The sequence below is a fragment of the Aquarana catesbeiana genome, linkage group LG03 (genome assembly GCF_042186555.1).
Source record: "Aquarana catesbeiana isolate 2022-GZ linkage group LG03, ASM4218655v1, whole genome shotgun sequence".
Lineage (NCBI taxonomy): Eukaryota > Metazoa > Chordata > Amphibia > Anura > Ranidae > Aquarana > Aquarana catesbeiana.
Window position 1 is genome coordinate 364,999,544 of NC_133326.1, and position 20,149 is coordinate 365,019,692.

The window sequence follows — 20,149 nt, forward strand, 5'->3', positions numbered from 1 at the left end:
TCAGCACCTGGGTGCTGACTATTTTGTGTCGAAGTTGCCACTTGTTTGATCCCAGTAGAATTACTGGGGTTTATTTCTCTATTATATGCCCTGTTCTCTGGCTATAGCAACACTGCCACACTTAGGCAAGGTTTATCAGGGTATATACTGATTACCTGTCACCAGGGTTTGTATACAGTAGGACCAGGTTTTTCTTTTTTCTCACCTTGGTTGCATATCTGGGTGATCCTCTCAGATACAAAAAAGCTTTTCCAACAATGAATGGACAGAAAAAGGCATGCACAGCTTGAGGAGGCTTTAGTGAACCCAAACACTCAGTTAAGGGTACATAAATGTGGAGCGGACCATTCAGCAAGAAATTGCACCATCAATCTTAAGACTGAAACAGCTGATTCTCCTGCATTTGACACCTCAAAAGAGGAGTCATCAGCCTCACCACGGTTCCCTGAGGGAACTCGTCTTCTCCTGCCTCTAGTTCCTCAGTTTGAGGGTCCTGGGAAATGGAGGAGAACCTGTCGCATTTTGACCTATACTGGGATGCGCTTAAAGTCGTTAAACTTTTTTTTTTTTTTTTTAGTAAAATAAACAGGGGCTGCAGTGTTGAAAACAGTTGCAAACATTTCATGGCCCCGATGCTCACTCTGACCAGCCACCCCCTCTAAAGAAGGATGCCATTTGTAAAGGTGAGTAGGCTTTCCAGAGCTTGAGGGAGACCCTTTTAGCTCTTTTTTGGGGTGTTTCAACCCCCCCTCTTCTGACCTTAGCCCGATGCAAAAAGCAGAGGTATTACAAGAAGAAATCGCATCCACTGCTTGAGCAATAGTCCAGCCATTGCCGCTGCTATTAATTCTCAGCCTGACGCAAATAGTAAATGTGTCAAATAGGAAATGCCTGTCACCAAAACCTCTTTCATGCTCTTCTTTGCTCTTATGTCTCTCTGACAATATTGCAGCCAGCACAAATGGAGTTTTTTTTTTTTTTTAACACACTCCCACGTTGGAGGACGCCCCCACCTTGCATCGCAACCACCCCCACCCCCCCTTTTCTCTTTCAAAAAAAGTTTTCCCGTGCAAGCACAGGCCTCCGATCCAACGGGATCGGCTTGTGAGTGAGGGAGGGATGGCGTGGAGGAGACCTGGAAGCTGCTGCCGAGTAGGGAAGGTGAAAGAAAACGGCATTGCCAATCGTTTTCAGTTCTCCCATATACTCAGCCTCATGAAGAGGGGAAGAGTTCAGCCCAGGTGGGGGTGTCTGTAGGAAGCAAAACCCCCCAAACTTACCGGAGGTCTGCCTGCTAGAAAAAAAGTCTGCTGCTTCTGTGACACAGCGTGATCTCTGAGCAAAGCATGAGAAGGTACGTGCTCCATACAGCCCCCCAGTGGTGACACTTAGGCATGACAACATTTACTTTAAAGGAGACATTTCATAAGAAAATTCAAAAGTTTCTTAGAAAACTCCACTTACCTTTCCCGCCACAGAGTTTTCTGTGGTAAAACCAACAGATCCAATCTTCACCCTTCATGGTGGGTTCCATTAAACCTTCAGGTACCGGGGACTCTCGGGGAACCCACAATCCTGGACCTGTAATAGCATCCCGCCAGTAAAACTTTATGGCCTTAATACCAAAAGCACTGGATCCCGGGGTCCAGCTCTCTAAAAAGAGAAGCATTACAGGCAAAACCTCGTTTCTTCAGACACGAAGCCTGGGTACCATTCAATTCGGCCTAAAAGACACTCTGAATGGATCCGGCTGCATGGCTAGCCCCAGCAAGGATTGCTCCAGTGGCGCTCAGCACAGTACATCTTCACTCATGACCAGCACCTAAGACACTGGCGAAAAAAACTGATGCTCCCGGTATGGGAGGAGTTATATAGGGAGGCAACTTCCTGTTTAGGGTGTGCTAGTGTTCAGCACCTGAAGGTGGTCTATAAACCACATAGTAATTACTATGGCTCTATGTCCCATAATGTACGATTAAAGAAAACTCACTCCCAACCCCACCCACCAATTTTTCGTACCAGAGTCCAATTCGATCTAGTCATGTGCACGAGTGCAGGGGCTCCCCCGAGTCCTGCTGTCAGTGTCAGGGGACGCAGCAGCAGGACTCGGGAGTGAGCCCGCACAGGTGCCCCAATGTAAAGCAGCTTTCGGTGGGGGCACCCAATGAAGAGGAGGGGCTTGGAGAGCAGGCGGGAGAACCCAAAGGAAGAGGATCAGGGCTGCTCTGTGCAAACCTATTTGCACAGAGCAGGCAAGTATAGGCATTTTTTTTTTGTAAAAGTAAACAACTGAAGATTTACAATCACCTTAAAGCCACTTTCCTCGCACTAGTTGTGTCATTCAGCAAACAAACTACAATAGGTCAGGTCAAAACAATATAGAACACCCATCACACACATAACCCTAATGTATGTACTTGAATGACAGCAAAAGCACGTACCGGAATCTCCTCCCCTGAATTATTCTGGTTTGAAGACACAAATGGTGTATCAGTCTGAATGCCACCAGCTGCTCCGAGACGATGTTTTGCAGGTACATTATTGAGGACATAAGAACCCTGTTTAAGAGACAATGTGAATTACAAAGCCACCAGATGATGTCAAACGTATACCGCATTTTCAGTACTTTAGATGATAAAGTAGAATTAAAAAAAGGCAAAACCTTTTTTTTTTTCAAAGTTTTGGACAGAGTAGAGATGGATTAGAAAACATCTATTAGGTTTTTATTGCTGTCAGTTTCCCCGTTAGAGAGATTCACCCTATTTGTCCTGTTTACCATCATCATTGAAAATAAAAGTAAAATAAAGTCCCACTTTTTGGGGGATCCTTTTTACAGGAAAGGAATAGTGGGGAAATCTTCCAAAGGGGACACCATTTCTGGTGACCTTAGGGGTCCCAAGGGAATTTACTCATTTACAGGGATTTCCTCACGTTCTGCTTTAGCTATGGGACAGAAAGTGAAGGTAAATCTCCCCAATGGGAAACGGATGGTAAAAACAAAAAAAAAAAAAAAACAAAAAAAAAAAACAAAAAAACAAACACTGGGTTATAACCCTCCCTTACTCTACCCAAAATGAAAAAAAATAAAGTTTTACTTCAAAGCCCTAAAAAAATGCAAACATTCCACAGAATAGTTTCCATACTGCATGTGGGGGTAACATAGCTCTGTTAACTTCTCCTAATCACCTAATTCAGCACAGACCAAGAAAAGTTGTAAAACACAAAACAATTTAGATATTAGGTAATAAATGTTGTTGTTTTGCGGTGTTAAATTGTAGCACACCATAAAATCACTTGACACTGATCACCCATGATGGGCCATCTGACATGAACTACAGCTTTACCTTCTGGAGGTGCCCCTGCCCTGGGGTTGGGACAGTCTGCTGCCCAGACTGAATTGCATGTGCTGGTTGCTGCTGTGTCAAATGCTGTTGGGGCTGCTGAGGAGGTTGCTGTTCATTGTTTTCTCTGTGCCAAAGTACCCGGATGAACCTATTGTTCAAAACAGCTTCAGTGCTGGATATTGCTCTCCTAGCTTCCTCGTTTGCCAAATACTGGATTAGAGCACCCTCGGGATCCCCTTGGAAAGCAACCTTGAAAACAGAAGATAAAATGCACAATATTAGCAATGCTCTCACATGAAAATTAATGTCTTGGTGGTATGCTTATAAAGCCAGCTTTTGTCTAGTAGTGGCTAAACTTGTATCTGAAGACATCATAAGGACACACTAAAAGTTTCCTTAGATACTATTACATTTAATGTCAGGCAAAATATAAAAATAACAAATATTCACTACATCTTTACAACACACTTTCCCTAAGTTGTATTCCTTTAGAAACGCTGTAAGTACAAAAAAACACTACCTATTAATCTGCCAAAAATCCAGTGTGCTCCAAACTTCTGAGCAGAATTGACAACCCAGAGCTTTTGCTCCCCTAAAATCTCAATCAGCACCATTAGTTCAGTTTGCTGACTACTAAACTCGTCTCCTCTATATGGTCCTCACTACACGCATATATTGATTCTTTTTTCAGAAAAAGAATTCTGCGGCCATGACTGCCAGGAGTCTACCCACAAATTTGTTTTGGGGGTGCACCTACATGAACTCGAACTGAGCTTCCAGTGATAGTCTCTGCAAAGGAATTATACGTCTGGTGAGGAGTCCACAAGGAGAAAAAAAAAAAAAAAAAGAAAGAAAGAAGGTACAGGATACAGGAACAAGGTCAAAGAAAAACTGATGCGGTGACATGCTCAGAAGGGAAAGAAGGTTTGGAGGAGAATTTGGGTAATGCCTGAACATACACACTTTAAAAAGTTGGCCAGCATGTATGCAAGAGCCAAATATTTTGACCTTGACATGAAGTACACAGAGCTCCTGCTAACATAGTCACAATTTATAGTCATAGTCAATTTATCTCAGCAGCGTTTCACCATGACTACCTAAGGCTGCTAAAGTACAGCACATATGTACACCTGACATGTCAGAAATATTCCACAAACATGGTAAAAACATTCTGCAAAACAGCCCTGCTCTGCTCCTCCCCATTAAGCCTTGCCACTTTCACTGTTGTGGCACGTGTGTATGTGTGTGCTCAATATAGGCAATTGTCCTGTGAGAAGAACCCCTTATTACAAAATTACTATAAAAAAAAAAAAAAAAAAACGTATTTATAACTTGTACACAAAGCTGTCCATACAGTCACAAAAATGCATTAAAAAAGAGAAATTTGCTGCGCTAAAACAAAGTTAAACAAATATAGCTGCTAACACAAAATTGCGGGATACAATAATTAGAATAAAAAGGAAATGGTGTAGCGCTAAAAAAAGTTCATTAATAATATAAATTTGCTGTAGTAATCACAACAAAGTCCATCAGAATTGCTTCCAATAGTTTAATTCATGTTTTAGCGCAGCAAATTTCTTTTTTTTAATGCATTTTTATGACTGCATGGACAGCTTTGTGTACAAGTTATAAATACGTTTTTTTTAATAGTAATTTTGTAATAAGGGGTTCTTCTCACAGGACAATTGCCTATATTGAGCACACACATACACACGTGCCACAACAGTGAAAGTGGCAAGGCTTAATGGGGAGGAGCAGAGCAGGGCTGTTTTGCAGAGTGTTTTTACCATGTTTGTGGAATATTTCCAACATGTCAGGTGTACATATGTGCTGTACTTTAGCAGCCTTAGGTAGTCATGGTGAAATGCTGCTGAGGTAAATTGACTATGACTATAAATTGTGACTATGTTAGCAGGAGCTCTGTGTACTTCATGTCAAGGTCAAAATATTTGGCTCTTGCATACATGCTGGCCAACTTATTAAAGTGTGTGTGTTCAAGCATTACCCAAATTCTCCTCCAAACCTTCTTTTCCTTGAGAGCATGTCCCCGCATCAGTTTTTCTTTGACCTTGTTCCTGTATCCTGTAGCTTTTTTTTTTCTCCTTGTGAACTCATCACCAGACGTATAATTCCTTTGCAGAGACTAGCACTGGAAGCTCAGTTCAAGTTCATGTAGATGCACCCCCAAAACAAATTTGTAGGTAGACTCTTGGCAGTCATGGCCGCAGCATTATTTTTCTGAAAAAATAATCAATAAATGCGCATATTGAGAACCATATAGGAGGAGAGGAGTTTAGTAGTCAGCATACTGAACTAATGGTGCTGATTGAGATTTTTAGGAACTTCTCAAAGTACACATCCAAATCAACAAAGGAAGGGCTTCACCAGAAGAAGATTAAAGTTTCGGAATGGCCCAGGCAGAGCCCAGATGTGAATCCCATTGAAAAACTGTGGGGTGATGTGAAGAGGGCTGTGCACAGGAGATGCCCTCACAATCTGACAGATTTGGAGTGTTTTTGCAAAGAAGAGTGGGCAAATATTGCCAAGTCAAAATGTGCCATGCTAAGAGACTCATACCCAAAAAGACTGAGTGCTGTAATAACATCAAAAGGTGTTTCAATAAAGTATTAGTTTAAGGGTGTGCACACTTATGCAACCCTTTCTTATTTTAACGTCGCTCCACCTAAAAGATTTCAGTTTGTTGTTCAACGAGTTGTACAATTTTATATGTCACATTAAAAAGGAATAAAGTTCTGAAATGATTTCTGTCTCATTTTTTTACATCACAGAAACCTGACATTGTAACAGGGGTGTGTAGACATTTTAATCTCCACTATACATAAGAAAATACTACATACTCTCGACCTTTAGTTGGGAAATAGAAACTTGATGAAATAGTTAAACGTGGACCTGGTCTCAAAAAGTCAAGATTCCACTATGTTACAGGAAAAATTTAGGAATGTTACTTGTACCCAAGCTGTACCCTTTAAAAACATACCTTTAGTCTGTAAATCCCCCTATAATATCAGTGAAAATCATGTAAGGGTGCCTTGGCACTGTTTTGGCTACAATCTTGTAACTGTATATCTGCAGTATAGGATTTAAGGCACTGTGGCCTCCGACAGCTAGTCTCAGGTGATTTGGAGTGAGATTTGGCAATGTCTGTGCTGCTCACTATTCTCCTTGCTGGAGGGTCTGACAAGTGGAAACAAGATATTGCCTCTACCAAAATGACCGCCTTCAAACAGACACAGAACAAGGCATAGTAAGTCAGGAAAAGATTAGCTGCAGTGAGACTACAGCCAATACTGTTAACTACTCCCTTGCCCTCTGCCTGCCTTTTAGATTTTGAAGTACAATTCATCTTTAAAGCATACAAGCTAGGAGGAAATATTGTGGCTTCCAATGCTCACCTCCTTCTACATCAGTGGTTCTCAACTCCTGTCCTCAGGACCCACTAACAGGCCAGGTTTGCAGGATAACTGAAAAACATCACAGGTGATATCATTTGTTGCTCAGTGATTGCAGTATTCTAGTCTTCATCTCTCCAAGGTAATACATAAATTCTGGCCTGTTAGTGGGTCCTGAGGACCGGAGTTGAGAACCACTGTTCTACATAGTTGTTCAGCTGTCTCTGGCTGCTGTGTCACAAACCGAAAACAAGCATGCAGCAAATGGAAGTCAGAAAAATACTTGTTTTGGGTCAGCATCTCAAAGTATTGAAGCTAAGAAGTGTAAGTGTAAGGCAAACAATTAGCATTTCAGGAGGGGCCAGCAACAGTTACCGCCAAATTTCTACTATAATGTGTGTACTTTAATTAAAATGCAAACAGTGCTTGATGCAGCCCAGCATTCATTTCCATAAATATTAATTACGAGACTCACCTGTATATTAACAATAGTACCAAATTTACTGAAGTGTGCATTCAGTTTGGTAATGTTGTTTAGGTCCTGAGGAATTTTTCGGACTTCAAGTTTGGTATTTGTGTACTGAATTTTTTTTCCAAATCCTAATTTGTTATGGTTGTTGTTTCCTTGCCTAATGAATAAAATGCAAAAACAAAAAATATTAACATAGGTAAAGAATGGTATGAACAAAATAAATAAACTTTTAAAAATATATTGTGGTTACAGAAAACAGCATAAACATTTACTAACTGTTTCTATAGGAATTAACATTAGAAATGTAAAACTTATTCTTAGTGCTCAGAATGCAAACAATATTTAAAAAAAGATAAAAAATAAACAAAAAACACACCTGTATTTGCAGAAGACTTTTTAAATCACTGAAGATTCTATTGCAGTTTTAACATTTACATTCTACATTTTTTTCACATAAAGCGTTTAAATCACTCCATCTAGTGCAGGGTCCAGCAACCAATCAATTGCCGACAGGTAGACCGCGAAGAATTGCTGCAGTTGCAACCAGTTTCTTGCATGCGCACGCTCACACAATCCAGGCTGCAAAGGCAGCCCCCGTCCCTTGCAGACGTGTGGCTGCAGGGCGGGGAAAGCCTTTAGAATGGCTTGGGCGGGTTCAGGCTCTTCTCCGAACACGCCTGAGTACTTCGTAGTGCTATTGCACGTCCCTCGCCAATGGCCCTCCCCTCCCCGATGCACGGATACAATGTGGGATGGTAAGAGAGAGGATTGCCGAGAGGAATCGGCACCGCTGCACCTTCCCTGCGCCACCCTGCATTGAAAACTTCTCTGCTCTCCAAGCCCTCCTGACACATCCAATACCATACTCTCCTGACATCATAGTCCTCTGATCCCCCCCATACAATACCCTCCTGACCCCTACCACACATCCTACCCACCTCCGTACGCTGCCCTACATCCTACCGACCTCCGTACGCTGCCCTACATCCTACCGACCTCCGTACGCTGCCCTACATCCTACCGACCTCCGTACGCTGCCCTACATCCTACCGACCTCCGCACGCTGCCCTACATCCTACCGACCTCCGTACGCTGCCCTACATCCTACCGACCTCCGTACGCTGCCCTACATCCTACCGACCTCCGTACGCTGCCCTATATCCTACCGACCTCCGTACGCTGCCCTACATCCTACCGACCTCCGTACGCTGCCCTACATCCTACCGACCTCCGTACGCTGCCCTACATCCTACCGACCTCCGTACGCTGCCCTACATCCTACCGACCTCCGTACGCTGCCCTACATCCTACCGACCTCCGTACGCTGCCCTACACCCTACAGACCTCCGCACGCTGCCCTACACCCTACAGACCTCCGCACGCTGCCCTACATCCTACAGACCTCCGTACGCTGCCCTACATCCTACAGACCTCCGTACGCTGCCCTACATCCTACAGACCTCCGTACGCTGCCCTACATCCTACAGACCTCCGTACGCTGCCCTACATCCTACAGACCTCCGTACGCTGCCCTACATCCTACAGACCTCCGTACGCTGCCCTACATCCTACAGACCTCCGTACGCTGCCCTACATCCTACAGACCTCCGTACGCTGCCCTACATCCTACAGACCTCCTTACGCTGCCCTACATCCTACAGACCTCCGTACACTGCCCTACATCCTACCAACCTCTGTATACTGCTCTACAAACTACTTGCACAGGCCAGAAATCAGAGCAGATAGCCAGTCCTGAAATTAGTCAAGATAATCAGCCTGCAGTACCAGATATTCTGCTTTCATGATTAACTCTGGCATCAGGCTTGCAAGTGAATTCCGAGTTTTTCACTGAAGCCAACTTTTAAAAAGGTAGGCTAAGTTTATATATTTACAGGGACATTAGTTTTAAAAGATTTTTCTAGGTTTATACTGTTATCTTTACTTTTTATTTGGGTCTTGCTAGTTAATTTCTTTTTTTTTTTAAAAAGGGGGGCGCTGCACCCTGGTGACCTTTGATCTCTTCAATGTTGCCCAGGTAGATCTCCATCCCTCAAAAGGTTGCCTACCCCTGATCTAGTGGCATGGTGATTTTTGAGGAAGATGTCTCCACTGGAAAACGTCCCCTCTATTTCTGTGATGACAGTAACATTTTTATAATTTCCTATCGCTTTCTGTCCTGGTAACAAAGATCACCATAACAAACAGAGGGTGCATTGCCACTTTAAAGAAACAGTGCAGTAAATCTCTAACAGTTGCGCTAACACTTGAAACACACTATTCACTGATCTGGCCATTAACACACCTCCTGTATTAGAGGGCCCCCACTCTGGATGAAGGAGCACATGGGCACCCTTGGACAGCAGTATTTTCAGTCTGGGGGGGGATGCAAGTTGTACTAGCAGATTTAGAAACACTAACAAATTGCAGCAAAACTCCAGCTCACACTTTATAAATGTTTTTTTTTCCTTTTGGGATAAAGGTTTTACATAAATAAAAGGGGACCGTTGTACGTAGCCATGTCAGTGATAAATGATGGGTCTTATCCTTGTAAACTGATACATTTGCAGGGGAGCTCGTTCTCAACAAGAGATTTAAGCCGCACACACACAATCAAAAAAAAAAAAAATTGTACGAAAAATACTGCTTTCGGAGTGATCCTGCGATAATGTGATCATTAGTACACAGCTTTCGAGAGCCGATCATGACAGTTCATCTGATATCAGATAGGACATGCACGAAAAAAAACTTTTTGTACAATGCCAGGTCGTACGTTTTGTTTAATCAGTACAGTTGTCGTTAAAAAAATGCAATACAAAATACGCTACAACACGCTACATCACTTCCGAATTTTAATTCTGTCGTATGAGAATTTTTGTGACTTTAGTAAGCTCTTCAGGTTCGACCTGTGATTAGCATGCAAAAAATAAAAACAAGAGGACAATCATTCGTCCTATAATCTCATCGTATGTACCAGGCATTACTGACATGATCATCACATGAAAATAAAGGAAAGCAAAACTAATAATAATGCAGACACCACATCTAAGAATTGGTAAGTTTCAATATAATAAAATAATTGCTTCTGGGTTTAATACCACTAAATATACGTAAACCCTAAAAGTAGAAATTTATTTTTGCTCCCTTTTGGTCTGTTAAATATACCACTGAAAGTGTTTAAATAGTTCAATAAAAGCAAAAAAAGTGGTTGACCCTTTCAGAAATCCAGTGCTGTCCTGTGTGCTCTGCAATGTTCGCTCAAGCAATGTTATCAGCGCTGCCCAGTTAAGCTCAGAGAACTACAAAACCCTCTCTCCGTGCTAACACACTTTTGTCATAGAGTAACAATACTGTTACTGTATGGTGAGCGAGCGTTTTCACCCTAAAACAGAAAGTGTGTTACTGACGGGATCACTAGGTGAGAATAAAGAAAGGGGGGTCTGAAAAAAGAAAACAAATGCAGCCACCCCATCCAAGTACTGGTAAGTTGCAATATACTAAATTTTTGTTCTCGAGTTTAGATATACTTTTAAGAGTTTCTATTGTTTTCATTCAAATTAGGCTTAAGAGATCTGTACCAAGACAAAGAAGCAGTAACACATGCCACTGCTACAGAGCCCTATTAAGAAGAGCCTGCATATGGAAAGAGCAAATAGGTCTGCTCTTGTGTAAATATAAAGTATTTTTAGAAACCATACAAAAAGAAACAAAAAAGGTTTTAAGACTTAAAATATTTAAAATAAGCCAATCTACAAAAAAAAAAAAAAAAAAAAAAAAAAACCACCATCACACACTACAGCTATAAAAGCTAGATAAAAAGCATAGTTTTGAAGAGCAGCTTTGAGCAATTGTAATAGCTTATCTCCTATATGAGACTGCAAGATATGATTATGTGCCTTGATGAAAAACGACTATCAGAAGAAGATGTTGTGATAGTGGCCAAGCCACTCCATAGAGGAATTGTAACGCAAAAAAGAAACATCAAAGCACCTTTGTATATAAAACAACTTTAGAATAAAAACTGCATAATGCAGACAGTCTTACATTGGTATGAATAAGCCAAAATATGTTTTAGGACATTAAAACCTTCCTCATATCTAGCATCAATAAAGTGGATGTAGCCTAGGTTGAAACACCTGTATTCAGGAAACATCCAGATTTCGAATCTACTCCCTGAACAAAAGATGGTGACTCATTAGTGACATAATCATGTTAAAATATAGTCCATATTCTTGGCTGTGGGAATACATTTTGTATCCCAAACAGATCAGCTCCCTGGTGCAACCGCCGAGAGCTGTTTTTTTGATGCAATTTCTTAATAATAATTATAATTTTTTTTTATAATAATAATTTTTTATAATCAATGATTCTATACACGAATATAGACATGAATGAATTGTGAGCTTTTCTGTGGCATAAAACTGCCATGTTTGATGAATTCCAGGTAAAAGAAAGGTTCAAGGATCTTACTTGTCTGTCCAAGGTTTCTTAACAAAAGGGCCATCATTCATGTTTCCAAGTGGTCTTTTTCTGTCTGGTTCCACCACCACTCGATTTAGATTACTATTTTCAGGAGCAGCAGGAGGTGGTTCAGTCTGGATGACAATATTAGCAGCTATAAAAATGAAAAATGATGTAAAAATAGCACAAAAAAGAACTACTTATACAGATACGAGTTGGACAAAATGAATTTCTACAACTATTACAGAATGCGAGTTGTTTTTAAGGACAGTACATAAATGTAACAAAGCTAAATGGTCAGGGAGAGCCATATCAGATTCCTGGAGGAAACAAAGTGCCTCAAAAATCCAGGTAGTGTTACAACTGCATTAAAAAAAATAAAAAAAAAATAAAGCACAATAATAATTTCGCCTGAGAAGAGAAGAGATCTGGAAAAGGGAGTGGTAGTAGACCTTTAGGGCACTTTCACACTGATTCGCTGCAAAAACACACGTGTTTTGCTGTATTTGCAGTGCGGTTTTTAAAGGACAGGTGACTCAAAAAAAACGCACCAAAAATGCATTGGAAGCATTTTTACCGCGATTCCATTGCTTTCAGTGGAAAGGCGTGTTTTTGATGCGTTTTTTTTTAGCTCCCTAAACATGCTTCAAAGATGCTGCAAACAGGATTTTTTTTATCATCATAACAGAACTCACTACCCCAGTGTGCAAGGGCTCGTAGGAGGGAGAGGGGCGACACAGGTGGAAGTGGGAGCGAGTATCTGTCAAAAGCAGCTACACAATATTATATAATATAGATAGATAGATAGATAGATAGATAGATAGATAGATAGATAGATAGATAGATAGATCTACCTATAATCTCTATCAATATATATCTAAAGCCAAAAGTTGAAGAGGAGGCGGAAAAGTGGAACTTCCACTTTAAAGAAGTAGTATTCTTAATTTTTTTTAAATTGCTGACATGCAGGGTATGACAGAAGAGACCCTGTAGGTCTCTTCTGTCATACATGCTTCCTCTTGCCTGTCAGCCATCAATGTACGCTGAGCCATGCATGCGCAGCCAAGCAGAAATTTACAGCCCAAATCTGGGCCGCGGCAATACAACGTCATCACAGCCCAATCATTCAAATGGCTGAAAGCATGGAACCTGAAAGGAAGAAAGACCGGGCGAAGCTGGACACACGGGGTCCCACTGGATCAAATCACACTGCAGCACTGAAGGGCACCTTTTGACAGGCAAGTCAGTCATTATGTGCCAAAATGCCGTGCATACTAGCATTATGGCATAACACACCTGGGGGCACCCTAAAGAGAAAAAAATGCAGCAGACTTAACTACCGCTTTAGCTCCAAGAAGACACATTTACATTTAACTACCGCTTTAAAGCAAAACTGTGCTTTGCCCATTGTAGATAAAACATGCTTTGCTATAAATCCCACTAAAATTTTTAACGAAGCACATGTTTGGATTTATTGGAGTAAGGTTTAACTCGCAGTCATAACAATATAATCACATTTTAATGTACTTTTTATAAAAAGCATGCCATGTCTAATATCGTATTACATATACAGATATGTAAAATCAACCTCTAGAATCTTGGGTCTCAAACACAGACTGGAGAGCTGTGCTAAATAATCTTTCTAGATTTTTCCCACACATATACTTAAAGTGGTTCTAAAGGCTGAAGGCTTTTTACCTGGAGCTTCCTCTAATCCAGCGATGTTCATAACCTCAGCTGTCCCGGGACTCTCGTTCCTAACTGGCTGTCAATCACAGCCAGTGAGCCAATGAGGAGTGAGGGGGGGCAGCTGTGGCGGTACCAGCAGGGCAAACAGCTTTCTCTGAGGGGCACTGCCCAATTGGGAGGGGGAAGAGCCAGGAGGACCAGCGGAGGACCCAAAAAGAATAGGATTGGAGCTACTCTGTGCAAAACAACTGCACAAAGCAGATAAGTAGAACATGTTTGCGATTTTTTTTTTTTTTTTTTAAACAAAGCTTTAATACCACTTTAGAAGGTGGAATGGATCTTTTTGATACCCTATACAGTATTTGCTTATATTGTACACCTTAATCATAAAATATCATAAAGTGTAGCTCATATGCAATAACTAGTTGACAAAAAGCCACTAACCTCTTGGTGGAGTATCCATGTCGCCCGATGTCAAACCTATCAGATTTGACCTTTGCTGCTGTGGCCGTGTATAAAATGGCCGATACCCAGTTCTACCTGTGCCAGTAAGACTTGGAGATTCAGGGTTGTACCCATCAGGTTCATATGTATCTGGGGGGGGGGGGGGGGATTAAAAGCATACAATCATAAATCCAACAAAAATGGACAAAAAAAAAAAAAAAAAGGATGCTAAGCAGAGTCATTTTATTTTAATAGTTATATTAGCCATGTCATGCATTTTTTAAACTTGTTTGAGATGTAAGGAAACGCAAAAGATGTCTTTTTTTTATATGAATTTATGTCAACTCAACAATTTTCAGGAGTCATGTGACAAAAAAATACACTGTTATAAAAAAGTAAATATGCAGGTATACACATGCATGTATTGTCTGCAGATGATGCTTATATTTGACAAGTAGGAAGAAATCCTGTAAATTAATTTTCTTGAAGTGCACCGCAGGACAGAGGACTTCCTATTCATTGACTACTTTGGTTATGCAGCCACCTGTAGGTGAATGGACACTGGCCCCAAAAAAAAAAAAAAAAAAAAAAAAAAAAAAAGCAGGAACCCCCACCCAGGCATAACCCTTCTCATCTCAGGGAAGCCTCAGTTTGGTAGACAGCAATGAGGAACAGGCAACAGGGGAAGGATATACGTCATGTGCTGTACTCCAAGAAAAGGACTTTACAGGTAAACCAAAAACCCTATTTTCTTTGGATGACAACCTGCACAATAGGTCTCAAAACAGAACTGACAAGGCCGATGGTACTTAAAATCAGACATCTGAGCCCCACAAAACAAGTCCAATAAATGTACTATCATGGACAACAGTTAAAGGGGTTGTAAAGGTAAAAGTTTTTTCACCTTAATGCATTCTATGCATGCAAGACCGACCCCCACTTTACTTACCTGACCCCTCGAAAGTCACGCGTTCGCCCCCGACATGCTCTTCGCCGCTAAGCATGGCCGTTGATTGGTTACAGTGGATGGATTGAAAGCAGCGCAGCCATTGGCTCGCGCTGCTGTCAATCACATCCAATGATGCGGCGCGCCGGGAGTTGGGGCCGAGCGATACAGTGAGCGGCTATGGAGCGCGCACGCAAGCACTCAACACCATGCGAGGGAGCTCGCAAGAAGGTATTGAGTCCTTGCGGGGGGAGCTGAGATAGCCGCCGAGGGACCCCAGAAGACCAGGTTCGGGGCCACTCTGTGCAAAACGAGCTGCACAGTGGAGGTAAGTATAACATGTTTGTTATTTAAAAAAAATAAATAATTCTTTAGTGATCCTTTAAATCTCACACCAGGCGAAAAAGGCCTTCCACGTACTGTGCTACACCTTCATGGAGGTCAACTCTCTTACCTTAAAGGAGGGTAGGGATTACAAAGTCAGAAACACCCCTATCCCTCACAGACATGCCATCAAAGGCAGAGACCATAAAGCAGGAAAGATAGGATAGCAAAAGAAAATCTAGACGATCTGAAAGAGCCCAAGACCTGCCTGCCAACCTCCACATATGTTCTTCTTGGCCAAACATGTGCAATCAGGATCACTGTAATGCCCTCAACCTTAACCCTACGAAACTGGCTAGAAAGATGCTGCAGTGGAAAAAAAAAAAAAAAAGACATACAGCAGACTGGGAAAACTAATCCCAAAGAGTCATCGGAGGATGTACCGCAGACGCATGAGAATATCTGCTTTGGGACACAAGCCTATGCAGTTTGTTGTTGAATCTGGACACTAACAGATCCTCATCTGGCCTCCCCATACTACAGACAAATCTCTGAACACCTCCGGGTAAAGCGTCCATTCTCCTGGATTCAGCTTTTGATGACTCCACCTGCTATTTTTTCACACAGGAATGTGCATGGTGGAGGGGACAGGATTGTGAAGTTTTGCCCAGGATTAGGTCTGCTTATTCTTAAGTGGCACAACTTCTTGTCCTTCCCAGATTGATGTATGCCACAGCCATGGCATTGTCTGAATGCCCCCCCGAAAAGGGAGTACACAAAAGGTAGACAGTCCAGTGTAGGAAAAAAAAAAAAAAGTCAAAATCACTGTAAGTTCCAGGATGCTGATTGGCAACTTCTGCTCCTCTGTAAATCAAGTTGCCTGAACCAAGAGGTTGTCCAAAATGCCTGCCCAGCCTGGAATCCATCGTCAAGACTACAATTAATTGGAAGGAAGGATTTCCCAATATCCATGATCTGCGTGAATATCCACCATTCTACAACTGTCCTGGTCTTGGGAGTCAGAGAGCTTGGAAGATGCAAGGACTCCTGACATTTGTCCCATATCATCAGGATACTGAGCTGAAGACCTCTGGAGTAGAACTGGCCATAGGAGACTGTATCAAAAGGCAACTATCTTTTTCCCTAGCACCTTCATGCAGGCCCGAATCATTGGCATTTCAAACAACTTCAGGAACCCCATCTGGGGTTGAAGAGGAGGCATTTCTACCGTGGAAATAACTTTGCCTGTGCCATATCAAGGACTAAGCCCAAGTACTCCATATGTTGCATCAGAACCATGGCTGACTTCTAAAAGGTTCAGCACTCAACCAAACCTTTTCAGGACCTGGACTGTCTTGTTGGTTATTTGATGTCAGCCTCTGACATCAAAATGTCAGAGGCTGACAGGAGCCAACACCTTGGTAAACATGGGGGGGCACAGACAATCTAAGGGCAACACCACAAACTGGTAGAGATAAGCCTCTAATGAGAATCGCAGAAACCATTGGTTAGGCCAGAAATCTGTGTTTAAACAGCTTAAAATAAAAGCTGTGAGCGCTCTCCCCATTTGGGTACATACTCTGGTATGTGATCATGGTCACAGAGACAGCAGCCATTCCAAGAAAAAACGCTCTTTTTTTTTTTTTTTTTGTAGCTATCCCCGAGAGCATAAAGTGTGGAGGGGAAAAAAACAGCAAAACTCCAACTTGTAGCCTCTGCTGCTTCCTGAGTGCAGGCCACCCCAAAGGCGAATAGATGTATGTCTACCTGCACAAGTCAGGGGCACCCCTGCGCTATGAGGAGGACTTGCCTCTGGATCTGAAAGACTTAGGGGTCAATTTCTTCTTCTGAAATTGTGACATAGGTTTTTACTTAAAGCCCAAGGTTTGTTGCTTATGAAAGGAACTCTTCTTGGATTCTGAAAGTGTCACTTTTCTGACTGGCCACTTTCACCTTCTTCGTTAGAGTGTTCTAGAGTCGGACCAAAAGCAATCACTCTCAAAAGGGGAGCCTCTCTATCGGTTTTGTGCAGAAAAGTTCCTCCAACCTAGCACAAGCCATAAGATCCTTTTCAAATAGAAAGAATTGATGCTCACTTGTGAAAGCTGCTGTGTGTAATTATCTAAAAGTAAAAAGTATAAAAAAAAAAAAAATCGCGCTACCCTTAAGAGATATGATGCTGTGAAAATATATATAAAAAACCTGCGTGATGATAGTAGCATACAGGTAATAAGGTACATTGGTGAATTAATATATGACGTGAACAATAACAACTGTCCAATGATCGATAAACATTAAAAGGCAAACGATCAGTGATCAATGAACGATATAGTGTAGTGAGCACCAGTGAAAATAAAAATTAAAGTCCATCAAAATAGCATAAATCGGTGATTCGATTCTTGTTTCCCAATAGTAAATGAGATTCACCACCACAAGTCAGCAAGAATGCGCCCTTACCGGAATACCATGATCCCCCTATCACAGAGGATCAGGGAAGACATGTGTTGTAATGAACCCCGGCTCCATGGGACGGCAAGCAGACACCAGATGATATTTTTTTTTATACTTTTTCCTATTTGCATGTGTATTGATGTTGTACATTTTCATTGCTGCTCCCTAAATGTTGGTTGGGTATCAATCATCTTGCTACCACTTTTTCAATTTAGTTCAATTTAGTTTGGTTCTTATAGCGCGTTTTTTTTACACTATTTTCTATACAATTATCTAAAAGTATCCACTGAGAAACTCAAAGCTCACTATAAATCTTCCAGGAACTGTCATATGGCAGGATCCCCTGAATCCGAATCTCTGAAAGGGAACATACACTTTGTCCAAACTTTAAGGGCATGGAAACCTCCCACTGCAGCCACAGATGTCTGCAGAGCTGTTCCTACTAGGGAGGAGGACATATTATAGAAGGCCTTTAACCCGTTATTTGTGGCAACTTCATAGACTGGAACCTCATCCACCAGGACCTTCAGGGTCTTGTTTAACCGTATCAACAGCCAGAGGATCCCATTTCTTGTAGTCCAACTCCATGCGGTACTGCTAAAGCAAATTGCGTTGGAAGTAAAAACACCTTCTCGGGGTATACATCACTTTCTAAAAGTGAGGGCACAACAAAAAACAGTTGGGATATTTTGGCAGCCTCCATGACCTAAAACCAGCGACCTTTGGAGATGAGGATTCCTGAAGTAGTAATTTCTTTTTGCCATGCACAACATTCACTAGTAAGACTCCCCTACAGAGGATTCAGAATCCTCGACAACTTTCACTTCTTCATCCTGAGGATGTTCTTCCAAGGTCTGATCCTCCCCAAAAAGGGAAGGAGATTTGGAGCACCCAGATTGGTGTTCCAGTCGTTCCAAGCCAGTGAACTCCTGAAAGCTGATCTCTGAAATGGCTGCAGAAAAGTCAACACAACTGAAACAGAGAACTGTGTCCCTGAGACAATGGAACGACCAGATAAGGGCCAGAACTCAGAGATCGCGTTACCCTTCGGGTAGCCATTTCAGAGCCAACTACTACTTGAAAAAAGGATTTGGGAGCCCACCTTGTGGTTCATTTACAGCCCCCTCCTGGCCTTCTTGCCACAGGGACCAATCCAGATAATGCCCTCCTCTGCCCCACAGGGGTGTTAGGAATATGGCATTAAAGTGTTACTAAACCCACAACAGGAAAAAATATGTCTGTATGTTTAGCATAGCATGCTTGTTATATTCACTGTGGAACTTAAAGGGGTTAATCCTCTGCACTGTGTAAAAAGGCTGTTTTAGCCTGTATGCACAAATCTTCCCTCTCCTGCAATGTCTAGCTTGCGAGAGCCAGCTAACAAACAGGCAATAGCCAACCTGCGCATGCTCAGTTGTGTCTTTTATACTGGTGAGAACAGTTACTTGTTCTCAGAGATAGCCAGGTCAAATGATATTGGCATCACACATGAAAATCTCCACCCACCTGAAATCCCGGCACTGGAGAAACACTGCAGTTTATTATGCAATTGTGGTATACAGATCAGCCAAAAAAGATATACAGTGGCAGTATTAGGATTTATAAGGTGTGTGTGTGTGTGTGTGTGTGTGTGGTGCCAGTGCCCATTCAACTGAAGGTGGCAGCATAACTCAAGTAGTCATGAATATGAAGTCCTGGATGTCCTATGATGTACGATTAAGAAATTTTATATTATATTAAAACTTGTAAAAGATGACTTTGCAACTTTCATGCACTGCAAATATCTGACACAACACATTTCAGATGTTTTAGGGCAGTGATGGCGAACCTTGGCACCCCAGATGTTTTGGAACTACATTTCCCATGATGCTCAACTACACTGCAGAGTGCATGAGCAATATGGGAAATGTAGTTCCAAAACATCTGGGGTGCCAATGGTTTGCCATCACTGTTCTAGGGTTTCTAATTTCCTTTTTTAAACCAATCCTTTCCATCCTGTGTATCCTGTTCCTACCACCCGCAGATACTGATTTAAAAATGAATGCGTATGTGCCCTGCACCCATTAGGCAGGACAGTTAAACTGAATGGAAAGAGCCCTCCAGGTTAGAGGAAAAGGAAGGTGCTTAAGGCTTTGAGGTGCTCTGCATGTTACTGGATGGCCCTGTACTCTACAAGTCCCGATGTGTACCAATGATGTATAAAGATGATGCATTAGTTTTCTGGGCATGTGAAAAGGGAGTAGTGAGTTATGCTTACGTTCTGACACGGAGTAGAGCAGATTCTGAGGAGGTAAGGGAGGAGGCAGCCTTCCTCCTACCGGTGCAAGACTGGGCACAGTACTTGTCCTGGGTTGTTCACGGTTATTTAGCAAGCCAGAATGCGTTATTGGAAGCCCTGCATATTTAAAAGCAAAAAATACTTCTATTTTCATAGAATTCTTCTCCATTTGAGAAATTTCATTACAAATGATACACTCTTAATTGTGATCTACACACCAAGTTATACACACTAAATTCCACATAAGCTTTCCCAGTCTTCAGATTTTACTTAGCACACCTTTGTTATTAATGGTCTTACTTCAGTTCTTCAATTTTAAAAAATTAAAAAGGA

At 41.9% G+C, this 20,149-nt stretch overlaps 1 protein-coding gene across 1 annotated transcript in view; it reads right to left on the bottom strand.

Moving 5' to 3' along the window:
* The window catches only part of RBM27 (RNA binding motif protein 27), a 219,080-nt gene that overhangs the window by 111,046 nt on the left and 87,885 nt on the right, over positions 1 to 20,149 (bottom strand). The window contains exons 8-13 of the mRNA XM_073620625.1: positions 19,796 to 19,933; positions 13,818 to 13,967; positions 11,694 to 11,838; positions 7,230 to 7,383; positions 3,345 to 3,593; positions 2,442 to 2,558 (exon numbers count right to left, since the gene is read on the bottom strand). Coding sequence (XP_073476726.1) covers positions 2,442 to 2,558; positions 3,345 to 3,593; positions 7,230 to 7,383; positions 11,694 to 11,838; positions 13,818 to 13,967; positions 19,796 to 19,933 — 953 coding nt within the window. The remainder of the gene's footprint in view (positions 1 to 2,441; positions 2,559 to 3,344; positions 3,594 to 7,229; positions 7,384 to 11,693; positions 11,839 to 13,817; positions 13,968 to 19,795; positions 19,934 to 20,149) is intronic.